The 25519-nt window shown below is 52.2% G+C and overlaps 1 protein-coding gene across 1 annotated transcript in view; it reads left to right on the top strand.

The window, feature by feature from the left end:
* The window catches only part of ITPR3 (inositol 1,4,5-trisphosphate receptor type 3), a 43196-nt gene that overhangs the window by 16736 nt on the left and 941 nt on the right, over window positions 1–25519 (top strand). The window contains exons 10-57 of the mRNA XM_062595141.1: window positions 1185–1235; window positions 1859–2001; window positions 2294–2393; window positions 2695–2855; window positions 3615–3756; window positions 3975–4136; window positions 4300–4472; window positions 4624–4743; window positions 4994–5176; window positions 5270–5521; window positions 5806–5950; window positions 6189–6336; window positions 6721–6917; window positions 7113–7242; window positions 7580–7637; window positions 7860–8025; window positions 8220–8384; window positions 8598–8666; window positions 9172–9297; window positions 9483–9605; window positions 9825–10025; window positions 10471–10722; window positions 10908–11033; window positions 11363–11488; window positions 11653–11773; window positions 12591–12775; window positions 12931–13079; window positions 13242–13350; window positions 13522–13612; window positions 13896–14065; window positions 14768–14942; window positions 15027–15211; window positions 15618–15818; window positions 16238–16348; window positions 16583–16678; window positions 17288–17389; window positions 17695–17781; window positions 18487–18597; window positions 19124–19316; window positions 20326–20451; window positions 20986–21158; window positions 21276–21440; window positions 21913–22105; window positions 22579–22674; window positions 23112–23236; window positions 23488–23653; window positions 24377–24537; window positions 25050–25211. Of these exons, the coding sequence (XP_062451125.1) occupies window positions 1185–1235; window positions 1859–2001; window positions 2294–2393; window positions 2695–2855; window positions 3615–3756; window positions 3975–4136; window positions 4300–4472; window positions 4624–4743; window positions 4994–5176; window positions 5270–5521; window positions 5806–5950; window positions 6189–6336; window positions 6721–6917; window positions 7113–7242; window positions 7580–7637; window positions 7860–8025; window positions 8220–8384; window positions 8598–8666; window positions 9172–9297; window positions 9483–9605; window positions 9825–10025; window positions 10471–10722; window positions 10908–11033; window positions 11363–11488; window positions 11653–11773; window positions 12591–12775; window positions 12931–13079; window positions 13242–13350; window positions 13522–13612; window positions 13896–14065; window positions 14768–14942; window positions 15027–15211; window positions 15618–15818; window positions 16238–16348; window positions 16583–16678; window positions 17288–17389; window positions 17695–17781; window positions 18487–18597; window positions 19124–19316; window positions 20326–20451; window positions 20986–21158; window positions 21276–21440; window positions 21913–22105; window positions 22579–22674; window positions 23112–23236; window positions 23488–23653; window positions 24377–24537; window positions 25050–25211 (6972 nt within the window). The remainder of the gene's footprint in view (window positions 1–1184; window positions 1236–1858; window positions 2002–2293; window positions 2394–2694; window positions 2856–3614; window positions 3757–3974; window positions 4137–4299; window positions 4473–4623; window positions 4744–4993; window positions 5177–5269; window positions 5522–5805; window positions 5951–6188; window positions 6337–6720; window positions 6918–7112; window positions 7243–7579; window positions 7638–7859; window positions 8026–8219; window positions 8385–8597; window positions 8667–9171; window positions 9298–9482; window positions 9606–9824; window positions 10026–10470; window positions 10723–10907; window positions 11034–11362; window positions 11489–11652; window positions 11774–12590; window positions 12776–12930; window positions 13080–13241; window positions 13351–13521; window positions 13613–13895; window positions 14066–14767; window positions 14943–15026; window positions 15212–15617; window positions 15819–16237; window positions 16349–16582; window positions 16679–17287; window positions 17390–17694; window positions 17782–18486; window positions 18598–19123; window positions 19317–20325; window positions 20452–20985; window positions 21159–21275; window positions 21441–21912; window positions 22106–22578; window positions 22675–23111; window positions 23237–23487; window positions 23654–24376; window positions 24538–25049; window positions 25212–25519) is intronic.

Below are 25519 nucleotides of genomic sequence, written 5' to 3'. Positions count from 1 at the left end.
AGCTGCCCCGGGACACTCTTGGGACCACCTTGGCCCTGCTCTGTTTTATATCCAGAGCTGCTGGCCCCCTCCCTGGCAACTCCTGCTCGCTCGCAGGAGGTAGAGGTGCTGTGCACTGGGACCAGGGCCGTGAGCAACGTTGTTGTTTGGCCATTTGCAGGGCTAGGCTATCCCTGCTGACATCCCCCGCCCCGCAGCGCCGGGGTTCGCCTCCCAAACTCGCTGTTCACGGCTCCTTCCCTTGGCCGGCAGCTCTCTTGGCCCAGAGGCGGCAGGCAGGAGGAGGCCAGGGCTTTCCTATGTTTCCCTGCTCCAGGCCAAGGGATCTAGCGCAGCCTCCCTGTGAGCTGGGACTGGGAGACAATTTGGCTGCATTTAACCCTTTCTGATCAGGTTTTCAACTTTCCCATCCTCTGGTCCTTGGAGGCATCCAGAGCTGTCCTGGGCTGTGGGAGATATTGGTTAAATCCAGGCCTGGAAAAAACATCTGCTGATTTTTTTTTTTTTTTTTTTTTTGCTCCCCTCTGAGGCCAGTGGAAAGCCTCTGGGTAGTGGCACAGAGAGCTGCAAAATGCAGTCGATGCAACTCTGATGCGCTGCCACAGCCAAGTCCCTTTGCGTTGCACACTGCAGTCAGGGGAGCACGGACACGTCTGGGGGGACTGTGGTGTGCACAGGTGCCAGAAGTGCTCCCTAGCGCACGAAGACAACTAAATACAGCCGCCCAGGGCTGTGCCTGCCAGCACCAGCATGGAAAACAACAAATACTCGGGCTGCCACTAAATTTCTGAAATGGCTGCTGGATTTGGGTGCCTTAAAATAAAAGACGTTCAGGTAACATCTGCAGAGGAAAGAAGATCCCCAGCCAGGGCTGCTGTTGCCTAGCTTATCGTACTCAGTGAGACCTCAGCCTGGCGCCTTGCAGGATACACAGCAAGTGCTTGTCTTGCTGCAATGAAGAGCCCTGGGTCTGCTAGCCATGGCTCACCCTGTCCTGGTCCCTGGTGTGCTAGTGGGTCACATCCTGCCACCCCCTCTATGCAGGTCTCCTCTCTCTGTTTTAGGCTGCTGGTGACATGATCAAGGAAGGCAGGAATAGCGATAACTCCCCCGTGCTCCGGGTTTTGGAGGGACCGAGTTAGAGGATTGATAGCTGTCTCTCATCTCCCTCTTTAACTTTTCAGGAAAACCCAAGTTATAAAGGAGACGTGGCTGAGCCCAAAGCAGCGCCCACGGTGAGCTGTTTGCAGCCTTGCTAGCAGAAATGCTGCTGCTGCTGCCTGAAATCACGCCGTCTCTTAGCCCCTGCCCGAGAGCAGGGCATCGCCCCGTAGCGGAGCACGCCGCGAGGACGGGGAGCTCCTTGGTGCCAAAGCTACTATTTGGGGCAACCCCGGAGGCTGCTATGCGGCCGTGCTGCTGAGCAGAGCGTCCCCGTGCCTGGCGCTGTAGAGTAGCATCCCTATTTCATGCTTGCGAGAGGACCCGGCCAAGAGCCGCAGGAGTTGTCCCAGGGCCCGGTGCATGTTGCATTCCAGGCCAGCGGGGTGTGCAGATGAAGTGCTGGTAGAAGAGAGACTAGGATTTTGAGGGGATTTTTACCTTTGCTGTAGTAAGGTTTGGAGATGGGGTGGCCTCATAGCTCAGGTGCATCATGCCATGCTTGTGCTCTTCCGGACCCTCATTCATCTCCATGCTGCTAAGCCGGCCTAGAGTCCGAGCAAAAGCTTCTGCTCTGAACATAGCTGCTGCGTGTCCCCTCTGATCCCGCGCGCGCAGGGAGGCGCGCAGGACAGGGAGGCCGGGCTCATCGGGGTCCTTGCTCCATGCCATGCTCAGAGCCGCTTTCCTGGCGCAGGGGAGCGGTGGCCGCTCCAGCCGCAGAAACACGGGGGAGAAGATCAAATACCGCCTGGTGGCCGTGCCCCACGGCAACGACATCGCCTCCCTCTTCGAGCTGGACCCTACCACCCTGCAGAAGACGGACTCCTTCGTCCCACGGTACGTGAGCATGCACGCGCACCCTTTGGCCCATGGTGAAGGTAGAGCTGTGAATTTGGACCCGGTTTGCTGCCTGTGGCCTGGGCTTCTCCCCTTGGGAAAGTCCTTGGGCTGTGTCAGAGAAGGAGAGGTTTGAGGGATTGCAGAAAAGCAGGGAAAGCCCAGCAGATTAATCATGCGTCATCAAATCTTGGCGCTGGGGCCCAGCTGGGGGTTGCCCGGTGTGGGGGAAGCAGTGGGGCGATGGCATGCCCGTGTGGGGCCGCTCACGGCCCCGCTGTGCCGTTTGCAGGAACTCCTATGTGAGGCTGCGCCACCTCTGCACCAACACCTGGATCCAGAGCACCAACGTCCCCATCGACATCGATGAGGAGAGACCCATCCGCCTCATGGTAGGGCCGGCGCTCCCTCCTCTGGCGTGCACATCGCCCCCCGGGCTCTGCCAAATTGCTTCTTCCTCTTTTGCACCCTGAAGTGCCTGGAGATCCTTTCACCTGGGGGGTTGAAATATCCTAGTGATCCAAGGGGGTAGAAGGAAACCATGCTGGAGCCCACCCTAGTAACCTGGATCTCACCAGTGGGGACAAACTGGGTCCCTGACTCCGCCCTGGGCAGGTGGCAGATGTGGGGGACGAACCCAGACCGCCCTCGGCAGCACGGATGTGTCCAGCCAGGTTCCCCTTTGCGTTCCAGCTCGGCACCTGTCCCACCAAGGAAGACAAAGAAGCTTTTGCCATTGTCTCTGTGCCCGTGTCTGAAATCAGGGACCTGGATTTTGCTAATGATGCCAGCTCCATGCTGGCCAACGTGGTGGAGAAGATGAATGAAGGTTTTCTCAGCCAGAATGACCGGAGGTAACAAGAGAGCCGTTTCCCCTCAGAGATGGGGCCGTGCCGGGCTCCTCTGGAGCCCCAAAGCATCGCTGCGACACTGGGCCCCTGCCTGAGTCTTGGTGCCAGCGCTGTCTTGCTTTCCTGCCAGCGACCCAACTCCCTGCCTGCTGCTCCCTGGGGTCAGGAAATCAGATAACGCCAGACCTGCTCTGGCCTCTCCTTTGCTGCTAAAAAAAAAAAAAAAAATAACCGAGGGGGAGATGGCCCCACGATAGGGGCAGCTCGGTTAGTCACGGTATTATTTTTAGGTGGGTGGGTTCTTGGCGTTTCCTGAGCAAATACAGATACCCCGTGGGACAGAGCGAGCCGCTTCCGCCCTGCCAGTCCTTGCAGCGCTGGTGCTGCGGCGCTCGCACTGCTGCGGAGGTGACTGAAGGGACGGAGAGGTTCAGTGCAAAATCCCCGGCATGAATCACGAGTGAAGGCTCGTGGCGTTTGCCCTGGGCGCCTGACTCAGGATGACAGTTTCCTTAGGAACTGCGAGGGCTGTAAAAGTCTCATGCTTCAGGGCAGCAATCAGTCCCTAGCAGGAGGCAGGGGAGAGGATCAGCCAGTAGCTCCTTTGGCAGGGGTCTGAAGCCTAAACGTGGGCTTGTTGGCCCTCCAAAATGTGCCTGAAACCTCACCAGCAGCACCTGCTAGTCTGCACGGGCAAGCGGCCCCATGCAGCACTGGGGTGGAGGATCTTGCTGCCCCACCAATACCATGCCCCTTTGGCAGGTTCGTGATCCAGCTGCTGGAGGACTTGGTGTTTTTTGTCAGCGATGTCCCCAACAATGGCCAGAATGTGCTGGACATTGTGGTGACTAAGCCCAACCGGGAGCGGCAGAAGCTCATGCGGGAGCAGAACATCCTCAAGCAGGTGAGTGGCATGGAACCATGTGCCTAAACGGGGCTGAGACCCTGCAGAGATGGCCTGTTCTGCCTGCGGCCGCGCTAGGGGCCAAGGCTCACAAAAAGTTCTGTGGAAAAGGCTCAGCTGGCCTTGAGCTCGCACTATGGTGGTGCCAAGCACAGCCAGCACCCAGCAGAAGGGGAAGAAGAGGGATTAGGCATCTCATAATCTCTGCTTTTGGGCAGATCTTTGGGATCCTGAAAGCCCCATTCAAGGACAAGGGCGGGGAAGGGCCCCTGGTGCGGCTGGAAGAGCTGTCGGACCAGAAGAATGCTCCCTACCAGTACATGTTTCGCCTGTGCTACCGTGTGCTCCGGCACTCTCAAGAGGACTATCGCAAGAACCAGGTGCACTGGGTCATCCTGGCCTCCATCCCAGGAGCCCCATCCCAACATGCGTTGCATTGCCCTGGGCGGGTTGCAGAGGTCTCAGAGGCGCATTGCCAGAGCCTGGCGCCCCAGCAGGGATGCAGCCCTGTCCACTGCTTCATCTCCTCTCTGCCTGCTGCAGGAGCACATCGCCAAGCAGTTCGGCATGATGCAGTCTCAGATCGGCTATGATATCCTGGCTGAAGACACCATCACGGCCCTGCTGCACAACAACCGCAAGCTGCTGGAGAAACACATCACGAAGACTGAGGTGGAGACCTTCGTCAGCCTGGTGCGCAAGAACCGCGAGCCACGGTGGGTGTCCGGAAGGGCCTTGTCCTAGGACAGGGCTGGAAAAGAGCTTTGTGCAGTGTGATGGGTGGGAATCCACCTCTGCTAGGGGCAGAAAGAGCCCCTGTGGACACCTCTCACAGCGAGCTGTCTCTGCTCTGCCCTTGCCTTCCAGGTTTTTGGACTACCTCTCGGACCTGTGTGTGTCCAACCATATTGCCATCCCTGTCACTCAGGAGCTGATCTGCAAGTGCGTGCTGGACCCAAAGAATAGTGACATCCTCATCAAAACTGAGTGAGTAACCAGGGGAAAGGTTCCTCTGGGGTCAGAATTTCATCTGGGTTGGGTGCCTGGCCCTGCCTGCTGCCAGCTCCCTTGGTGTCCCATTCCCTGGCTGTAAAACCCCTGTCATCCCTACTTCTGCAGGCTGTGTGCCCCAGTGGTTACAGTGTGGGATGAGGGGTAAGATCCTTCCTCTGGGACAAGGTACAGCCATTCCCAGTGAAGGGGAATGTCCCCAGTTTTACCCCTTTCCCACCCCTAGGCTGAGGCCAGTAAAGGAGATGTCCCAGACCCATGAGTACCTGAGCATCGAATATTCAGAGGAGGAGGTCTGGCTGACCTGGACAGACAAAAACAACGACCACCATGAGAAAAGCATCCGGCAACTGGCACAGGAGGCACGAGCAGGCAATGCCCATGATGAGAATGTCCTGAGTTACTACAGGTGATAATCCCACACCTTCTTCTCCTCAGGCTACAGGGGACATAGTGAGGATGCCATGTGGCCTTGTTCCCTCTCCTCCTCATTGTCAAACAGGTATCAGCTGAAGCTGTTTGCCCGCATGTGCCTGGACCGCCAGTACTTGGCTATCAAGGAGATCTCCCAGCAGCTGGGTGTAGACCTGATCTTCCTCTGCATGGCAGATGAAATGCTGCCGTTTGATCTCCGGGCATCTTTCTGCCACCTCATGTTGCACGTGCACGTGGATAGGGATCCCCAGGAGCTGGTGATGCCCGTGAAGTTTGCACGGCTCTGGACTGAGATCCCCACAGCCATCACCATCAAAGAGTGAGAAGTGTTGGGGCTTGCAGGGGCTTTGAGGGATGGGGTAGGAGGCAGGATGCCAGATGCTGTGCCCCTGCAGGGGACTGAGACTGGAGATATGGGCATTTGTGGAGTGAGTTTGACAGATCTCAGCATGGGAAGGGAAAGGTCTCCATCACAATCATGAGCATCAGTTCTGGCTGTGACAGCTCTTAATGACTGCCTGGACAGTGCTCCTTCCAGGCTGAGCAAGAGGAGTCTCACTGCCTTGCTTCCTTCCAGCTCACCCCCCTAGTTTTCCCTTGCAGCTACGACTCCAACCTCAATGTCTCCCGTGATGACAAGAAGAACAAGTTTGCTAGTACTATGGAGTTTGTGGAGGACTACCTCAACAACGTGGTTAGCGAGGCAGTGCCCTTCGCCAATGAGGAGAAGAACAAGCTCACTTTCGAGGTGCGAGATCTGTGCAGGTCCTGAGGCTGCAAGCCATAGAAGGCCCTGCTGGCTACAGTGTGGGTGTTGCTGACTCCTTGCAGCTTGATTTGGCCGATGGCCATTAGGAGACTGCATCCAGTCCTTGAGGCTGCCTCTGGATGACAGAGGCAGCCACCTTGGCATCCCTTTCCCCATGCATTTGTTTCTCCTCCATCTGAGCGTGGAAAGGTCTGGAGTTTCCTTGTCCTTCTCCCAGGTCGTCAGCCTTGCACACAACCTCATCTACTTCGGCTTCTACAGCTTCAGCGAGCTGCTGCGCCTGACACGGACGCTCCTGGGCATCATTGACTGTGTCCAAAACCCCCAACTGATGATGCAGGCAATGTACAGCGATGAGTTGACGGGTGAGTCCCTGTTCTATCACCAGGGTAGCTTGTCATAGTCCCATGGGAAAGTATTTTCTGCGGTCCATCCAGTGCTTACCAGTTTGGGCTCCAGGAAAATAAATCACGAGCTTGATCACAGGAAAGGTGGTGGGCCTGCAGTGAGATACAGGAGTTGTTAAGCTCTTAGCCTTTCCCAGTGAGGGATGCAAAGTGAGCAAGAAGTGCTGCAAATGTCCCAGCAGTAACACAGGCGTGGCCGTGCCAGAGGAATAGCAAGTCCCTCCTGCTTGTTCTCTGTTTAATGCCTAAAGCATTTTCCAGTTTAAGTGGGTCCTAACATCAGTCCTTTCCCACCTCCCTTTCCCCATGCAATAACTCTGCCCACTGTGGCTGCCTCTCTAGGGAAGAATGTGCGGAGATCGATCCAGGGTGTTGGGCAGATAATGTCCACCATGGTGCTGAGCAGGAAACAGTCCATCTTTAGCCCTCCGAGCCTCAGCACTGGGTCCACCCCGGAGCCAGTAGACAGAGGAAGGAGCATCGAGAATGAGAACATCGTAGTGATGGAGACCAAGCTGAAGATCTTGGAGATCTTGCAGGTGACAGACAGTGGGGAGGGAGAAACCAGGTTGAAGATGCTTGAAAGAAGGGAGGGAAGTGTTGTGGAGCTGCAGGGTGGACCCTCGGCTGAGGTGGGACAGGGTAGTGAGGGAAAGGAGCAGTTGTCTGATACAGAGGCAACTGTCAAGAAGAGGACTCACTTTTGCTTTTTTCCCCTTCTCTGCCACTACCAGTTCATCCTGAATGTGCGGTTGGACTATAGGATTTCCTACCTACTCTCTGTCTTCAAGAAGGAGTTTGTGGAAGTCTATCCCATGCAGGACAGTGCAGCTGATGGGACAGCTCCAGCCTTTGACTCCACAAGTAACTCTTCCCCTTTGTTTCTGATACAAGTTAAACTTGGCAGACTCCACAGGCTGCATAAATACAGGTGACAGAGGCAACAGCTTCAGCAGCTTTCTGTCTGCCTGCTGCTGGGGATGCAGGGGGTTGGAGTTTGTGCAGGAGGGAGAAGGTGTCCTGCATTCATTGTGGGCAGAGCTGCAGACACGCTGTTCCCGTGCACAAGCCCCTGGAGAGATGGGTTGGCACTTGGTGTGTGCCTGCCCAGGGAGCTGGCACAGTTCCTGTGGGGTCTCTGCCAAAGCACAAAGATCACATCTGCTGCCCTGTTCATCTCCTGCGTTCCCTCTCCCTTCAGCTGCAGCGATGAACCTGGACCGGATCGGCGAGCATGCAGAAGCCATGTTTGGTGTGGGGTGAGTCCCCTGGCCCCTCCGGTGCCTGGTTACCCTGGCCCATAGGGCTTTTTCCTCTCCTATATGTGCTCACTGCTGAGCTTGAAAGCTGCAAGTGATGAGAAAGATCAGGCTATAAAAGCTATAGCCTATAAAGGCGAACCTGTTGGCTCCGAGGGGTGACTGAGTGCTCGCAAGCTCCCATGTGGCTGCTAATGCCAAGCACTTTTGTGTCGGCTTCAGAAAGACAAGCAGCATGCTAGAGGTGGACGATGAAGGAGGGAGGATGTTTCTCCGAGTGCTGATTCACTTGACGATGCATGACTACCCACCACTCATCTCTGGCTCCCTGCAGCTCCTCTTCAAACATTTCAGCCAGAGGCAGGAGGTCTTGCACACCTTCAAACAGGTAACCCTGCTGGGATGCTCCCCTGGAGCACCTGTAAGCCTATGCTGGGCAGTTCGTGCAGCACGTGGAACGCATCCTGGTCAGGGTGACTGTCTGATTTCTGCTTTTCTCATGAGGGAGATCTGGGAGAGGAGGGGAGCTGGGATCATGCCTCAGACTAGTTTCACAAGGACCTCCCTGGAATTTTGTTGCAGGTTCAGCTCCTGATCTCAGCCCAGGATGTTGAGAACTACAAGGTGATCAAGTCAGAGCTGGACAAACTCCGTACAATGGTAGAGAAATCAGAGCTCTGGGTGGACAAGAAAGGCAGCACCAAAGGAGACAGCATAGTGGAGGGGAACAAGAAGGAGAAGAAAGAGGTGAGAAGCCTGGGGAAGACTCTGGGAAATGGGATGGGAGAAGAGCAGAAGGCAAAGGTACAATTCGCTTAAATCCAACATGCACCTCCCCTTGATGGATCACACATGTCTCTCCCTAGAAGAGGAGAGTTAGAGAGGGTCCTGTGGATGCACTAAATCCCTCAGCATCACAGAGGCTGATGGGGACCTTGACCCATTTTTCCCCCCTTGCAGCACACTGCCGACGAAGAGGTCATTGCTCCTGGAGAGAAGAGCAGTGAGAACTATCAGATAGTCAAGGGGGTAAGTAACCTCCCAGTGCCACCTCTGGCAGCATCCCCAGGGCCACCCCACTAAAGAGGAGGACAGCCAGGGATGTCTGTCTGGCTGGGGTTAGCATGGCATGTACCATCAAGAAAGGGATGAGGAAAATTGTGGGGACACTCCTAATTTCTTCTACTGTTGAATGGAAATGAACCAAGATAGGGCTTGTTCCTGTGGTTCAATGCAAGGAGCAACTTGTTAAATTACCAGGGCTTGTGAGTGAGGAATGCAAGGGAGACTCCCACCAGGGGGGTTCGGAGAGGAGAGGATCTGTGCTGGCACGAGGGCTCTCTCTGCATTGCACTACATGGAGGATTTCTGAGTGGGGTGCCAGGATTTGTGAGCAACGCACAAAGTGGGTGCTGGGCAAGCAAGGAGTATGTGGGTTTATGGCTGGTGCCTCTGGCTCTCAAGCAGGCTCCCAGTGCTGATGGGTGTCCTGATGGACTCCTAGTCTCAGTTCCCTCTGGGTCATCTCTCCCAGATCCTGGAACGACTGAATAAGATGTGTGGGGTCGGAGAGCAAGTGCGGAAGAAACAGCAGCGCCTGCTGAAGAACATGGATGCCCACAAAGTGATGCTGGATCTGCTGCAGATCCCATACGAAAAGGTGGGTGAGCAGAAGCAGGTTGGGCTCTGCAGCTCCCAAAGCACCTAGGAAGAGGGGTAGAGGGTGCAGGGACCCCTGGTGCATGCAGCTCCTGTAGCTGGGCCAGGACAGGAGTCTTGGCAGCCTGCTTCCTGCTCTCCATCCCTCGCCGACTCAGGCTGTTTCTTTTCTCTGCCCTTCCTCAGGGTGACGTCAAGATGATGGAGATCCTGAAATTCACCCACCAGTTCCTGCAGAAGTTTTGTGCTGGCAATCAGGAAAACCAGGCGCTCCTACACAAACACCTCAACCTCTTCCTGACACCGGGGGTAAAGAGAGGGGCTTGAAGGATGGTTATAGGCAGTAGTGCAGGGAGAGACATTGGCACTGTTCCTGGGGCTGGGAGGGGGCAGATCTGCAGCAGGCACAGGCAGGAGGTGGAAAAACACGGGAGGAGACCACCAAGAGAGGAAGAGGGTTGGGACACAGCTGTTCCTAATGGCCCTGTGCAGCCCTCCTGGCCTCACTTTGCCTCTCTCATCCCACAGCTCCTGGAGGCCGAGACGATGCAGCACATCTTCCTCAACAACTACCAGCTCTGCTCAGAGATCAATGAGACGGTGCCGCAGCACTTCATCCACTGTGTGGCCACCCATGGCCGCCATGTACAGTACCTCGACTTCCTGCACACCATCATCAAGGCCGAGGGCAAGTACGTCAAGAAGTGCCAGGACATGATCATGACTGAGGTGAGAGCCCCTCTCCCTGCCTGCAAGGCTTGAGCGTGTGGGGGGGCAGCAGGATGTAGTTCTCAGGAGGAGCAGAGTTGGCTTCTCCTGTAGGGAGGAGTCCTTCCTGGTTGTGCTCGTTTGTCACAAACCACTCTAAGGTCTTGAAGTGAAGTCCAAGAGTCGATAACTGTTTCGGAGAAAATGGGCTTTGATCCCCTAGACTGGGGTTGTTTTTTCCTTTCTGTTTGTCTCAGTAGTATGCTGCAGCAGGGCCTCCCACATGTTGCAAGTTTAATTGCATTGCAAATGCCATGTCTTCCCTGTAAATACGTGGTGTTTTCATCCCCAGCCCTACCCCTGAGCAGTCCCTCTGCTTGCCCTGGGGCAGAAAAAGCAATTTGTTGCCTCCTGAGGTTTTTCACCCTCCTTCTCTGGAGCAGTGACCACTAAGCTTCCTCCACAGCTCACCAACGCCGGAGATGACGTAGTGGTTTTCTACAATGACAAGGCCTCACTGGCCACCCTCCTGGAGATGATGACAGCAGCCAGGGACGGGGTGGAGGAGAACAGCCCACTCATGTACCACATCTCGCTGGTAGACTTGCTGGCTGCCTGTGCTGAGGGCAAGAATGTGTACACGGAGATCAAGTGCACGTCTCTGCTGCCTTTGGAGGATGTAGTGCGGGTGGTGACGCACGAGGACTGCATCACTGAGGTACGGAGCACCCAGCGAGGAGGGTGCCTGGGCTCAGAGGGTAATGCATGAGGGAAAGGCCCAAATGGGAGGTGCTGTCCCTCCAGAGCTGCATGCTGCCAGGAGTGAGGGTGTCTGTGTCACAGATGGTGAGTGATGTTTGCCTTCCCCTCACTGTGCCTATGTTCTCTTCCCTCCCTTGGCAGGTGAAGATGGCCTATGTGAACTTCGTCAACCACTGCTATGTGGACACAGAAGTGGAGATGAAGGAGATCTACACGAGCAACCATATCTGGACTCTCTTTGAGAACTTCACCCTTGACATGGCACGGGTGTGTGAGGAGGGCTGGCCTGGAAGGACATGGCAGGAATGGCCACTGCCCTGGCATAGGGACGGATTGGCCTCACTGAGGCTCACTCAAAGCCTGGGGACTTCTCTAGGGCCAGATGTACAGCCTGGACACCATGAGGACTTCTGTAGCCTGGAGGGCTGCCCTGTTACGGGCTGGGGGGCAATCAGGGTTGTCTGGCATAGATCTAGAAGCTGTTTGACTGGCCATGTCCTCCAAGACCACTGCATGCCAATGGGCATCCAGCCAGGATGCTTGCTAATGCCACCACGATACCTAGGTGCCATCAGCAGGCTCTCTTTTCCTCACAGATGTGCAAGAAGCGAGAGAAGCGCCTCCCAGACCCCACCCTGGAGAAGTATGTGCTCACAGTGGTGCTGGACACCATTAACGCTTTCTTCAGCTCCCCTTTCTCAGAGAACAGCACCTCACTGCAGGTAACAAGGCACTGCATGGCTGGGCCCTGGCCAGGCACTTGCCTTAGGAAGCATCACTTGATGCCTAGGAGATCTGGGGAGAAAGAGGGCTCACCCTAACAAGGAACAGCCCTAAGTCTAGAAGGGCCTTGCTGCAGTACAGGTCTGCCTGCTCTCTCCTTCAGACCCATCAGACCATCGTTGTGCAGCTTCTCCAGTCCACCATGAGGCTGCTGGAGTGCCCCTGGCTGCAGCAGCAGCACAAGAGCTCAGTGGAGTCGTGTATCCGGACACTGGCCATGGTCGGTAAGGAGCCGTGCCACAGGGGTGCTCTGCCTCCCCGCTGGAGACGAGGATGGAGCCACCCTTGGCTGCCTCCACTCCCAGCAGCGATCAAGAGCAGTCTTTTCTTCTGTGGGTCTTGGCAGGGTGCCCTGCTGAGGGGTTACTGGCCATGAACAGCAAGGTTTGACTCAGAAATGTGCATTTTGAGCTAGATCTCTAGGGGCTAGCAGGGTGGTCTGGGAATAACCAAAGCCTGGGTTTATTTGGGAGATTCCTGGTGTGTCCCTGCTGGCAAAGGGCCCGGAAATAAAGTCAGCATTTATAGCAGTTTTCCTTCTGCAGGACTTTGCCCTCAGCTCGCCTGTGGCTGATTGACTCAGGACATGGGTTGTTAGCACTGAGTCACCATATGGAAAGGATTGCTCCGTAGCTAGATACTGGGTGGGGATGCGAGCTGGAGTCTTAGGATTCCCTCTTCTAATTTTAGGCAGGGCGCTTATAACCTCTCTGCGCTGTGCTTTCCCAACCAAAAACTGGCCGCACTGCCACCTCCTGTGCTACAGCAGGTGGCTGGCCAGGTTTCTAGGCAATGTTGTGCTACAGTGGGGAGGGATGGATGGAAATACTTGACCCTTCACTAGCTTGAGGGTGTTTTCTTTTGTATTTAACATAAATCATCTTTACTGCAAATAAAGAGCTGGTGAAGGGGTGCTTGGCCCAAGGCAGTGTGGTAGGATCCAGCTGATGGCTTGGGCTGTCTCCCCACCACTGTCGTACTAACCCCCTTGGGCTGCCTCCCCACCACTGTCGTACTAACCTCAGTTCCTTCTTCCCACAGCCAAGAGCCGCTCCATTGCCTTGCCCATGGATCTTGATGCCCACGTCAGCTCGCTGCTGAACAGCAGCTCCACCAGCACAGTTCAGAGGAACACATCCAGCTACAAGACATCCACACGGACCTTCCCCCGCGTCTCCACCACCCCCAATCAGTGGGACTACAAGAACATCATAGAGAAGCTGCAGGTAAGGGGCAGGGAGGAGGGGGGTGGTGTGTTCAGTGGTGCAGCGTGACTCTGCAGTGTGAAAGCAAGCAGCCACTGGCATTGCGTGGGTCCCTCTCCCATGCTCATGTTTCCTAGGCATGAATTGGCCCTAAAGGTGTGTGCCGTGATTTGTAGGACATCATCAACGCCCTGGAGGATCGCTTGAAACCCCTGGTGGAGGCTGAACTGTCTGTCCTGGTGGATGTCCTACACCGGCCGGAACTGCTTTTCATGGAAGGGACAGAGGCCTACCAGCGATGCGAGAGTGGAGGCTTCCTGTCCAAGTAAGGATGCTTTGCCATTGCCCAAGGGTTGCTGAGAGTGTTGAGAAGGACTGGAGCCTTTCATCCCTTGCAGTGTTGTGCAGCCTGGTGTGTGCCTGCAGAGTTGGGGGGAGTTGGGACACTCTTGTCCTGTGTAACAGTGGCTCTGCTGTGTGTGGCCAGGCTGGTGCAGCACACCAAGGACCTCATGGAGACAGAAGAGAAGCTCTGTATCAAAGTACTGAGGACATTGCAACAGATGCTGGTGAAGAGGAACAAGTATGGTGAGAGGGTGAGTATTGCCGTCCTGCAGTACACCTCCAGACCTTTCCTTCCACCATGCATGTCCCACTTTTAAGCCTGGCAGCATCATCCCTGCTGTGACCTGTGGGCCCTTGGCCTCACTCCGCTCTAGTGCTGGCCCCAGAGTTGGAAGCCTCATGACGTTTATTTATCTTGGCAGGGCAACCTGCTGCGGAAAATGCTCCTGAACAATTACCTGCAGAACAAGAAGTCCAGTTCCAAAGGGGAAATTGTGGATGCTGCTGGGGGAGGTGAGTGCCTTTCTCCTGTGCTTTCCATGTCTCCCTGTGCTGCTCACATGCACCTTGAACACCTGGCTCCCAAGCTATGATGCGTTCAGGTTTGTAGGTCTGTTCAGGTTCAGCTGGTCTCAGAGCCCCCAGCTTCACTGGGAGAAAGGATCTGGACAGATAAAAGGACAAGTCAAAGGTCCCACTGGGACTTATTTGCCTAGATGCCCCAGCACGTTAGCTGTGCTCATCCCATATGACGATGGTGTCATGGCTTTGCATCTCTCTGGGCCCTCTTGTGCAGGCCAAGACCAGGACTGGTCTGCTATCGCTGCTGTCCAGTGCCGGCTGGATCGAGAAGGGGCCACCAAGTTGGTGGCTGACCTCATCATGAACACCAAGAATGAGAAAATTTTCCAAGAGAGCATCCTGCTCGCCATTCGACTGTTGGACGGCGGCAACACGGAGATTCAGGTGCTGAGCTCCAGCTGTGTGGTGGGCACCTGCCTCAGGGAACGAGGGAGCTGTGGTTTGATCTGTGCAGTGCTACAGTCCCAGCACTTGGTAGATGGGGTGTGCAGGGCAGTCCTTGGTTCTTGACTCAGCCCACGGACAGCAGACTTTGCCAAAATGCTGGTTAGCAGGGTGATTGTGTGTGTTTGGCCGTCCAGAAGAAGAACAGTGGAAGCTTCTGTCTGCTTGAATTTTCCAGCTTAGTGTCTGGGTCAAACTCGAGGGCTGTATATTGTGAAAGAGGCAGGTTATTGCCAGCAGGTTTCTGGAGTAATGCTGATGCCCTCTGCTGGGTATTGCTAAAATGAGTTGCAGCTCTTGGGTGGTAACTCTTAAGCTATTTTGAATCCCTTATCGCAAGGAAGCCAACAAATGATACATGCAAAAGACTGTTTTTTCTAGGCCCAGATTTGCTGTAGTCCCTGTTCATCAGGCCCTGGGCCTAACATTGCTTATGGTAAAGGAGAGCCTGGGGTAGGGACCAATCCACCTCTGTAAATCCAAGAGGACTGTTAGCTCCAGTGATGTTGCATGGAAATAAACTTGCTCATCAGGTTATCGCAGGCAAGATCTCGAGTGCTGGTGGCTAGGCTGCAGAGGGGCAGGCTCTGACAGTTTGGATCCTATGGGGGAGACTTAAATTGCCATCCTCACTGCTCTCAGAAATCCTTTTACAACCTCATGACAAGTGACAAGAAGTCAGAGAAGTTCTTCAAAGTTTTGCATGACCGGATGAAGAAGGCCCAGCAGGAGACCAAGTCTACAGTGTCTGTGAACATGAGCGACATCGGGAACAAGTCTCGTGAGGACAAAGATGAACCTGATCCTGGCCCCAAAGGTAGGCGATGGCAGTTTCCCTAGAAGGGCCAAAGGGCTGCCTTGCTGGATAGCCCAATGCTAATGAGTTTGGGTTTCCCATTAGGACGAGGAGAGGCTTTTGTGATGCCTGGCACCCCCTCCCGATACCCACTGGCGATAGGATTTCGGAAAGGCCATGACACTGGGGAGCAGGGCCAGAACAACGAAATGGGGGTGACGGTCCTGATTATGGAGCCTATTTTGCGATTCCTGCAACTGCTGTGTGAGAACCACAACCGGGACCTTCAGGTTGGTTATGGGGGCTGCTAGGATCAGTGGGGGTAGGGCAGAGGTAGCCCCAGGACTGGGATGCGGGAAAGCTGGGCTCTGGCCCTGACTGGGCTCCAAAGTGGGCAGTGCACCAGTCTCAGTTTCCCCATCTGCAAGTGCACTACTCTCCCTTATGAATAACTTTGCTTGGCCTTGTGGCAGGAGCTGTCACGACACAACTGTGTCCATGGAGTTGGGTGCTGCTCTCGGAGGTGTCTCTACATTACAGGGCTGACCTGTAGCCAAATTCTCCACTGAACTGCACCCCTAAGCAGAGAGCTGGAGGCCAGGAAGGGGGTGTCAGGAGGGGGATCAGGACCTGAACCACGTGTCAGAGCCCCCGGTGATGCTGCTCAGGCCAGTAATTGCAGGATTTGCTTGACAGAACTTCCTCCGGTGCCAAAACAACAAGACCAACTACAACCTGGTGTGCGAGACGTTGCAGTTCCTTGACATCATGTGTGGCAGTACCACAGGAGGGCTGGGGCTGCTGGGCCTCTACATCAACGAGTACAACGTGGCCCTCATCACCCAGACCCTGGAGACTCTGACCGAGTACTGCCAGGGGCCCTGCCATGAGAACCAGGTGGGCCCAGGGGTGATGCCTCCAAGGGGTCTGTGGGTATCACTATAGCTCCAGGATGTCCCCAGCACCCTGGGATGTTTCACGGGGGTTGCCTGGGAAAGCAGCAGGCAAACAGGGCCAGCTCTTGATTTCAGGATGTAAAAGGGAGCAGAACAACAGGGGAGTTGATGGAAGCAAAGATGCTGCAGAATTATGAGCTCCTGCTTGGCTACATTGTGTGGTGATGCAGATGGTGTCGCTGCCAGGAAGAAAAGGGATTTGGGACTCTTGGAGTAATTGGGTCCAGTCAGTGTTGTAGGCAGGGCACCATTTCATCCCCTGGGCATGTGTGGGGGCAGTTGGGCTGTGTTAGGAGGGAACACAGGTGAACCTGGAGGGTTGGCAGCATCCATGGAATAACAAATGCATCTCTCCACTAGAGCTGCATCGTGACCCATGAGTCCAACGGGATTGACATCATCACGGCCCTCATCCTCAACGACATCAGCCCCCTCTGCAAGTACCGGATGGATCTGGTCCTGCAGCTGAAGGTAGGCAGAGCCTCCAGATGGGGGATGGCGGGCACATGCCTGTGCAGACACTGCTGCGTGGACTCACGGCTCCCTGGCACATCTGTGGGACATGTATGGATCAGCTAGGGGTGCCTGTATGTTCGGCTGGGTGAAATGGTCACTGTAGCGGGAGTTATACATGAGTTAGGTCCTCCAGGTCCTCAACAGAGGCAGAGCATAGCTCATCTTAGCAAGAGTCTCTCTCCTCACCAGGACAACGCCTCGAAGCTCCTCTTGGCCCTAATGGAGAGCAGACACGACAGTGAGAATGCTGAGCGGATCCTCATCAGCCTCCGCCCGCAGGAGCTGGTAAGGGCTGAGCGGAGGCGGCACGGTGATGTGTAACTGCCCATGAGACACCACTGGGGAGAAGGCTTGGGGGATGGGGGAGAGCCTGCGTCACCAGGACATACCCTGAATGCCAGGAAGGTTTGCAGCTAGGACAACTCTCCCCACCTGGCAGCTCCCATGTAAAGTTTGCTTTAGGAGGTGGCTGTACAGCCACTCACAAGGTTTGCACCTCTCTAGTGCAAGGCAGACCATGGTCTCCCCAAGCTTCCGTGCTCATCCAGCCCCTCCTGCTCCAAAACGCCACAACTGTCTGCCACGCTGGTCTGATGGGGCTGGTTGAAGCCCAAGGGGGGTGAAACGCCCTGCTGGTCCTCCCTCAGTGAGCCCCTGTCCTCCTCCGTTTCACACCCATTGCCTGGATCCCTTAGGCCTGTGGGTCCTAATGAAGTTTCTGATTTGCAACCCCCAAAACACCTCAGCTCTTGCAGTAGTACTAGCTGCACACAGCCTTACGCACAAGTGTTCCTTACCTAATGACATTTCTGGAATGTTTGTGGCTGGAGGAGGAAAACAGGCCAGGGAAATGGGGAGAAGCTCACCTCTTCCTCTTATGCTGGTGCCCTCCAGGTCGATGTCATTAAGAAGGCCTATCTGCAAGAGGAGGAGTGCGAGAATGCCGAGGTCTCCCCCCGGGAAGTCGGCCACAACATTTATATACTGGCACTGCAGGTACTGACACTGCAATCCTGCATGTCTGCTTTTCCAGCCGGGTCCCCCTGCCAGGCTGGGCTCCCCACCGTGCTGTGCTGTAGCTTCCACTTGCCAATTTGCGCATTTTTCTCCATATTTATGTATGTGTTCTCTCCAGCCAGGCCAGCTTCCCTGGGAAGCCACAGCTGGGAAATTTGCTTTTGTCTCCCATGAAAACCCAGGCCTCTAGCTTGCTGGCTGTCCACTCCCTCTGTGGTACACATGGCATTGCAGAAGCTGCTCACAAGCCTCTATTAACCCAGCTATTGCTGTCCCTCTTCCAGCTGTCCCGACACAACAAGTCTCTGCAGCAGCTCCTGAAGCCAGTGAAGCGAATCCAGGAGGAAGAGGAGGAAGGCATCTCATCCATGGTATGGAAAGTCCTTGAGAACAAAAGCAGAGCCTCCCCACCCACTCAGGCTAGAGACTGTAAAAAGCTGCTTCTCCTAGCCTAGCTAGTCTGCCCTGTTTTCTGTCATTTAGAGTTTGACGTGTTTTGCTATTACCAAGGGGATTAAAGAAAAACTTAAACATGCCCTAGTAGCTAAAACTACAAACACATTGGCATCTGCATCTCTTAAAACCTAGCCGAGGAGAGCAGTAATGCTCCCTTGGGAAGGCTCAGGTTATAGGGTAATGGCCAGCTCGCTGTAGGGCAGGGCTCGTGTCCCTTACCATCTTCAAAAGGTGGCTTTCCTAGTAGTTCTTGCTTTCTCCCCTTCCCTTCAGAAAAAGAAGGGCCGAGTCCTTTGCTGTCATTTGTTGCCTGTGTACCTTAGATCCTGAATGAGATTCAGCAGTAATATGATTTCCCTCGGGTTTTATGGGCATTGATTTGTAATTTGTGGATTAGCAGTTTTCTGGATGTAATTATTGTAGGGAATTGAATGTCTGTCACCTCAAGGAGCTCTTGTATCCCTTTAGGAAGCTTTAATTCATTTGCTTTTCCCTGGAACCTCATCAGATTCAGTACATTTTGAGGAACGATGTTGTCAGTGCAGAGAGTTAAATCAGAATCCCCCTGGCCTTCACTGGCTGAAGCCTTCTCATCCTCTCTTCCTCTCCCTGCATCCCAGCTCAGTCTGAATAATAAGCAGCTGACGCAGATGCTGAAGTCGACAGCCCCAGTCCAGGAGGAAGAGGAGGACCCGCTGGCTTATTATGAGAAACACACGTCCCAGATTGAGGCAAGACCTGTTATCTGTTGGGTTTCCAGTATGCTCATGGTTGATGAATCCCACCTGTATTCAGGCCTGTTTCATGCCTGGTTATTTTATGCTAAGAGCCTTCCCATCCTTGTGCCTGCAGGAAGCAGACGGGCGCTTTGCACTGCAGTGAGCTGGAGATACTAGCAGAGCTCAGGGGAAGCCAGGCGGGTTCCTTGGAACAAGTGGCTCCCCAACCTTTTTTCCTTCTCTTTCAGCAGCAGCTGGGAAGCAGCTGTTTCGGCAGCCTCATCCTTGCTCGTTGGGATGGTTTTCCTTGCAGACGGGCCAGCAAGGATTCACGTGCTGTGAGCTTTCCTCCCAGCCCAGCCAGGGAGGGCTGCATTTGCTGGATCGATCTGTAGCATTATATGAGTCGCAACTGCTTTTTATCCCATAGGACTTGGGGGAAAGGAAGAGAATGTAATATTGCGGCTAAGAAAGAGGAAATAAAAGCACGGTGCTGGCAGGATCTGACTGCACCCCCTTCTCCCCCTGCTTCCTGCAGATTGTGCGCCTAGACCGAAGCATGGAGCAGATAATCTTTCCAGTGCCCGGCATCTGTGAGTTCCTCACCAAGGAGACGAAGTATCGGCTCTTCACCACTACTGAGCAAGATGAACAGGGCAGCAAAGTCAGTGATTTCTTTGACCAGTCATCTTTCCTCCACAACGAAATGGAATGGCAGAAGAAACTGCGCAGTAAGAGCAAACCAGACCTTCCCTTAGACTCCACTTCAGGCCATGATGGGCACTTTGAATCGCCTGTTTTTTGAAACTTGGAGGCCAGCAGTGCTTTGAAACGGCTGTGAACGCTGGCAGCAGCCTGGAGATCAGGTCTCCAGACTCCTTGTGCCCCTTGCTCCATAGAGCACAGTGCACTCGGCTGGTTGTGAGCAGTAGAGGATAAGCAAGACTTCCCAGCCCAGTAATGGGTTTTCTTCATGTAAAATTGCCAAGTAGTTTAAAATGCGTTTTATTGCACATTCCCTTGCACTATACCTGCAGGTGTTTACTTTTAGAAGGCCCTCTCTCCATCTATGTTCAGTTGCCTTCTCCTAAGCCAGGATCTAGTAGCTACATGCGTGAATCAACAACTTGGTTCCCTGCACCATCCAGACCTTTCTAGATGCTTTCGGGGCTACACTAGGCTAAGGTCCTGGCTTAAAAGGAGATCAGTAAATGGTCAGGAGTCATATAAATATTATAAATACTGTTATGCAGCTGAAAGGTGGTGCAGCAGCCCTGAAAATACTTACAGATCCAGTCAAAACTATCTTAGGAATTCAACAGGAAACAAGTTTCATGTATGGATGGGAAATTGCTGGCTGGGTCTCCTCTGGGACAGAGAGCCTGTGCTGAGAACACAAAGACACTGTTATTTTGAAGGACACAAGCAGTGAGGATGTAGGAGATGGGAGATAGGGAGGAAGGTGAGATGAAGAGTGAAGCCAATCTGATTCCATGGTGCCAGAGCAGGTCAAAGGGCTGAGAAGCCAAGAAATGTGAGCCGTAACATTTTGAACTTGTACTCGCATTTGAGTAGATGAGGAGGGAGCTTTTATTAATGGTTTGAAGGAAGTTGGAGGCAAGGGTCCCTTTGGGCCCATTAGCTGTACTGAACTGAGCTGTTAGGACGTCTGAGAGGACAAATCCTTACTCAGCTGGCACAAAGTTAACTGATATTTGTGTTTGTCTCCTCTTCCTCCAGGCATGCCGCTGATGTACTGGTTCTCCCGCAGAATGACTCTCTGGGGAAGCATTTCCTTCAACCTAGCTGTTTTCATCAACATAATCATTGCTTTCTTCTACCCTTATGTTGAAGCCACTTCTATGGGTAAGTGCCCCAGCAGCCACTGCTCCTCAAAATGAAGGAGAAAGGGAATCCTCAAATATAAGGAAAACTGGTCCGCTTATTCTTCCAACCCTCAGTCTTTTCAGCTCTGGAAGCCCCAACTCTTTTCTGCTGGTCAGAGCAAGGGACTCAGTCAAGATTTTTGTTTCCAGAACTCTTCCACTACTTTCTTCTTAGGGAAAAGGCTCTTCTCCCTGGGCTGCACTTTCCCTGTCTGTAAAATGGGGGAAGATAGAATATATACCTACTGTTTTGCAAAGTCTGAATAATCCACAATGTTTTTTGAGATCTCAATAAAAGATGTTAGAAAAATGTATTAGTAAGGACTATCTTAGTCAATACTGGTCTTTGCAGTCAAGTGTATTTTCTTTCTTTCCTCCCTATGATAATCAGCTCATTATTATTTTATTATTATTTTGGACAGTTCTTCTTCAGGCTTTACTCTCAGTGGGCAGCACAGAGTGTCCAATTGGCAGAATGCATTTAATTTCATTGTCATGGGTTTTCTCTTCCCAGGAGTGTTGGATTCCCCACTGATCTCCCTGCTGTTCTGGATTCTGATCTGCTTCTCCATCATGGCCCTGTTTACGAAGCGCTATGGTGTCAGACCGCTCCTCGTGGCACTGATCTTGCGGTCAATATATTACTTAGGAATTGGACTCACTCTGAATATATTAGGAGCTCTCAATGTAAGTTCTCTTTGTGCTGGAAAAGTAATGTAATACCCCATTAACACAGAAGGCTGCTCTGGATTCATAAAGTGTTGAAATCCACACTCCATTCTGTTTCTCCTGGTTGTTTCCTAGCTAACCAACAAGATTGTTTTTGTGGTGAGCTTCGTGGGAAATCGTGGGACCTTCATTCGAGGGTACAAGGCCATGATCATGGATGTGGAGTTTCTTTACCACGTTGGCTACATCCTGACCAGTGTCCTGGGCCTCTTTGTGCATGAACTCTTCTACAGTATCCTGGTATGGTAAACTCAGATATTTGGGGAATAGATGTAGCTAGTTAGATGCTAGAAGGTTCCTGTGAAATGTTGCAGGGATTGACTGGTAACAGCAATGAGAACAACTCACTGTGTTCCAATCTCTGCATAGGATGATCTTTTTGTCTTCTGACAATTACTGTCTCTGTCCAGGACTTGCTATCTGTTTCTAATCTATACTGTATACTTTATCTGGGTCAGCTGGGAGGCAACATGAGCTGACAAAGGCAAAGGTTGGGTGCATGTGTCCTATTCTTGGCTCTCTTGCTGTGCATAAGTCACTTCATTCTTCTATTTTCCCATATAGTAAGATGGGAAACAAATTCTTTATGTGAAATATAGTCAATATCTGCTGACTGCTTCAAGATCTCAAGATAAAAAAAGGATATAGGTAGGCCAAGCATTATCACAGAATAGCACCCTGCTGCATTTCTTTGCTTCTGGGTCCTTTTCAGCTGTTTGACTTGATCTACCGCGAGGAGACCTTGTTTAATGTCATCAAAAGCGTGACACGGAATGGGCGCTCCATCCTGCTGACAGCCCTCCTAGCTCTCATCCTCGTCTACCTCTTCTCCATTGTGGGCTTCCTGTTCCTGAAAGATGATTTCATCCTGGAAGTGGACCGACTGCCGGATAACAAAGCCAAAGGTTAGGACTTGCCATCACTGCCTGCAGCGCTTGGGCTATGGAGGGACTAATGGGTCCCCTTTCTGTAGCTGGACCATTGCATCATCTTGGGCAGATAAGAACCCTGCTCCCTTCCATCTGCGAGCGTGTGTATATTTACTTCAGGGGTTTTAGCACTAGTCTGAGGGTTGTCGGAGCAGACAGCTCTGTGCTGATGTCGGAACCTAGTGCTGTGGAGAACAGGGTTTTGGGGGACTAGGAGGGATCACAGAGAGGATGATGTTCAGCTATAAGCAAAGCTTTAGCAGTGTAGAGGTCTTTCTGAAATGTGAGCAAAAGATTCAAAGCCTATAAAAGGCTAGGAGAATAAGAAACCTTTTGCAAATAGTGTTCAAGATCCATGAATGAAGCTGAAGAGCACTTGTGACAGGATCAAAGAGCTTTACTAGGACAAGCAGATGCTCTGACAAGGCTGTGGTCTCTTGTACTTGCAGATGATCCCTTGGGGATGCAAAGGAACATGGAGACCTTCATGGAGTCATGCAGTGGTGACAAAATTAGCTGCTCCACTGTACCCACTGCCCTGGAAGGTAAGTGTGTTAAAAAGGCTGACCACGTTAGCAGCAGAGTAGGCTGGCTGCCTTATTTGTCAGCAAACTCAGAAAAATCCTGCAGTATCTTTTTCAAAGAAAGAAAAACAGACAGAAGCAGCCCACTCTATTGCAAAGTGAAAAACCTGCAAAATTTGCACAGACCCCTCCAGCATTAAAATGTTGATGTAGATTGTTTTAGTCATAAAGGAAAGCAGGAGTTTCAGGAGCACTCAGACAGCCTCCTCCAGAGGAAGAAGCAAGCTGGAGGAGTCGCTGGAAAGAGGCTTGTCAGGAGCTACACAAGTACCTGCTTCCAGGAAATTACGCCACAGCATCCCTGCAGGAGATCTCATTCCTGTAACTTGGTTTCATTGCAGTAGCCTAGTAGTTCTGCCCTGTCTATATTGTTTCTTTTTCCCCCGATGGCGTTCCAGAAACAGATGCTGACCAGTGGGAACGTGCTTGCGACACACTGCTGATGTGCATCGTCACTGTCCTGAACCATGGCCTGAGGAATGGCGGGGGTGTAGGTGACATTCTGCGGAAGCCATCAAAAGATGTGAGTTCAGGCAGCACACGGGTCTCCTCTCTTCCATGCAGCCCTGCTGCATTTACCACAAATGCAGCTGCCCTTCTTCCCTGGAAATGTTGACACTTTCACCTCTATTCCCCTCAGCTGTCTATCATTGCTTTCCACCTCTCTTCCCCTATCACATCCCTGTTGTTTGCACTCTCAGTTGCTGGCCCCTGTTGGAGTGACTAAAACAAAGGTGTGAAAGAGATGCTTGTTCTTCCTTGTATCCATTGCAGGAGTCCTTGTTTCCTGCTCGGGTTGTCTACGACCTCCTCTTCTTCTTTATTGTCATTATCATTGTCCTTAACCTCATATTTGGGGTCATTATTGATACCTTTGCTGATCTGAGAAGCGAGAAGCAGAAGAAGGAAGAAATACTGAAGACAACTTGTTTCATATGTGGTGAGTGCTAGAACCTTGGCTCAGTGTGTATACAGGACTTCCCTTCTCATGGTTTCTCCTGGAGACAAGCTTTCTTTTAAGGTTAACCTAAACATAAGGGAAGGAATGAAGCTTCAGGTGCTTTTGGTTTTTGTCGAGTTTGCAGCAGAAACTCAAATCTGGCCACCAGTGGGTCACTGCAATATGAGCAGGCTTAAACCAGGACATGAACTGAGAGGGGAGAAATTAGCTGTATTTCTACTTGTCTTCTGTTAATGAGGTGTTAAACTAAATGCCACATTGTGATGTTCTCACTGCTGTGCATCTATTACTCCCGAGGCTGTCACTTATCAAGTGGAAAAAAAAGCACCGTATTACTAAGGAAATAAAATTCAGGAAAACATTTCAGAATGTTCTTGGTTGTAGGCAGGCAGCCAAAAAAAAAATACCCCAAAAGACTAGAAGACTAGCTGTTTTTTTCTTGAGAGATCTACTTTTATGCTTTCAGATATGTATGCAGGAAACATAGCTAGTAGCACTTTAAATAGAAGCATCCTGAATACACAGCTGGGTTATTTTCCCTGTTTTGGATGCTTGTTTTGTGCTAAATGCCAACTAATTATTAAAAGCACTTTTTGAAAGTCACACCTGGGACAGGATGCAATTATCTGTACTTCCTTTCACATTTGTTTGCTTGCTCACTGCTTACCTTCTCCTCTCCCCATCTTCTTTCTTGATTGCCAGGTCTTGAAAGGGACAAGTTTGATAACAAGACAGTGTCCTTTGAGGAGCATATTAAATATGAGCACAATATGTGGAACTACTTGTACTTCATAGTGCTGGTGCGAGTGAAGAACAAGACTGACTACACAGGGCCAGAGAGTTATGTGGCACAGATGATAAAGGTACATGTCCTCCCAGGCAGGGCAGCTTTCACCACTGCAACCTGGCTACCCCCAGGGAAACATTTGAGAACAATGGGCTTGACAAAGAAAAATAAACTGTTTAAGACAGAACTTTTGGAAAATGTTTAATTATGTAGCTGTCCCTTAATTCTTTCTTACCTGATTATTTCTACTTTGCAATCTCAGCCAACAAGACATTGCCGACTAGAAGTACTGGATATTTAACGATTGAATCAAGAGCATAGAACATTGAGATAGACTAGATAGAAAGCAGGAGAGGAGAGCAAGGAGGTCTGGAAAAGAAAAAACTCTGAACTTGAACCCAGAAGACTGTAAGAAAAAAGCTGGAAAGTAAATGGACCATTAGTGAAAAACTTGCAAAGACCCAGACAAGCCAATCTTTCGAGAATTTCTTCTACTCTCTTAGTATAGCAGGCTTACAAATGGTTCCTGTTAAATCCTACTTGGTCTCTTCCCTTCTCTTCACCCTCTCTCCAACTTCGCTATTTCAGAACAAGAACCTTGACTGGTTCCCCCGGATGCGAGCCATGTCGCTGGTTAGCAATGAAGGGGAAGGGGAGCAGAATGAGATTCGAAATCTTCAGGACAAACTCAACTCCACGATGAAGCTGGTGTCCCATCTCACATCCCAGCTGAACGAGCTGAAGGAGCAGGTACTGAACACATTTAAAAACAGGAACACTTGAGGAACACCTGGCTGTAGAAAGCTACTGTACTTACCAAAATAGACACTGATTCCAAGGAACAGGAGACAGTAGTAGCCCAATCCCATACAGCTTCAGATACAAAGCAAAGGGCTCTTGCAGGTCTTTGAGGTCAAGGACAGTTGGGACATGTGCCTTTTGATAGCTTAATTCCTCATCAGCTAGAGTCTAACTCACAGGGCATTCTGGCAGATGCTTAAAGCAGCCTAGTCAGTCACATGTCTGACAAGAATGTTGATGAATAAAAAGGAGAAAGT

Source organism: Rhea pennata, chromosome 25, assembly GCF_028389875.1.
Source record: "Rhea pennata isolate bPtePen1 chromosome 25, bPtePen1.pri, whole genome shotgun sequence".
Classification (NCBI taxonomy): domain Eukaryota; kingdom Metazoa; phylum Chordata; class Aves; order Rheiformes; family Rheidae; genus Rhea; species Rhea pennata.
This window is presented reverse-complemented; position numbering and strand designations above follow the sequence as displayed.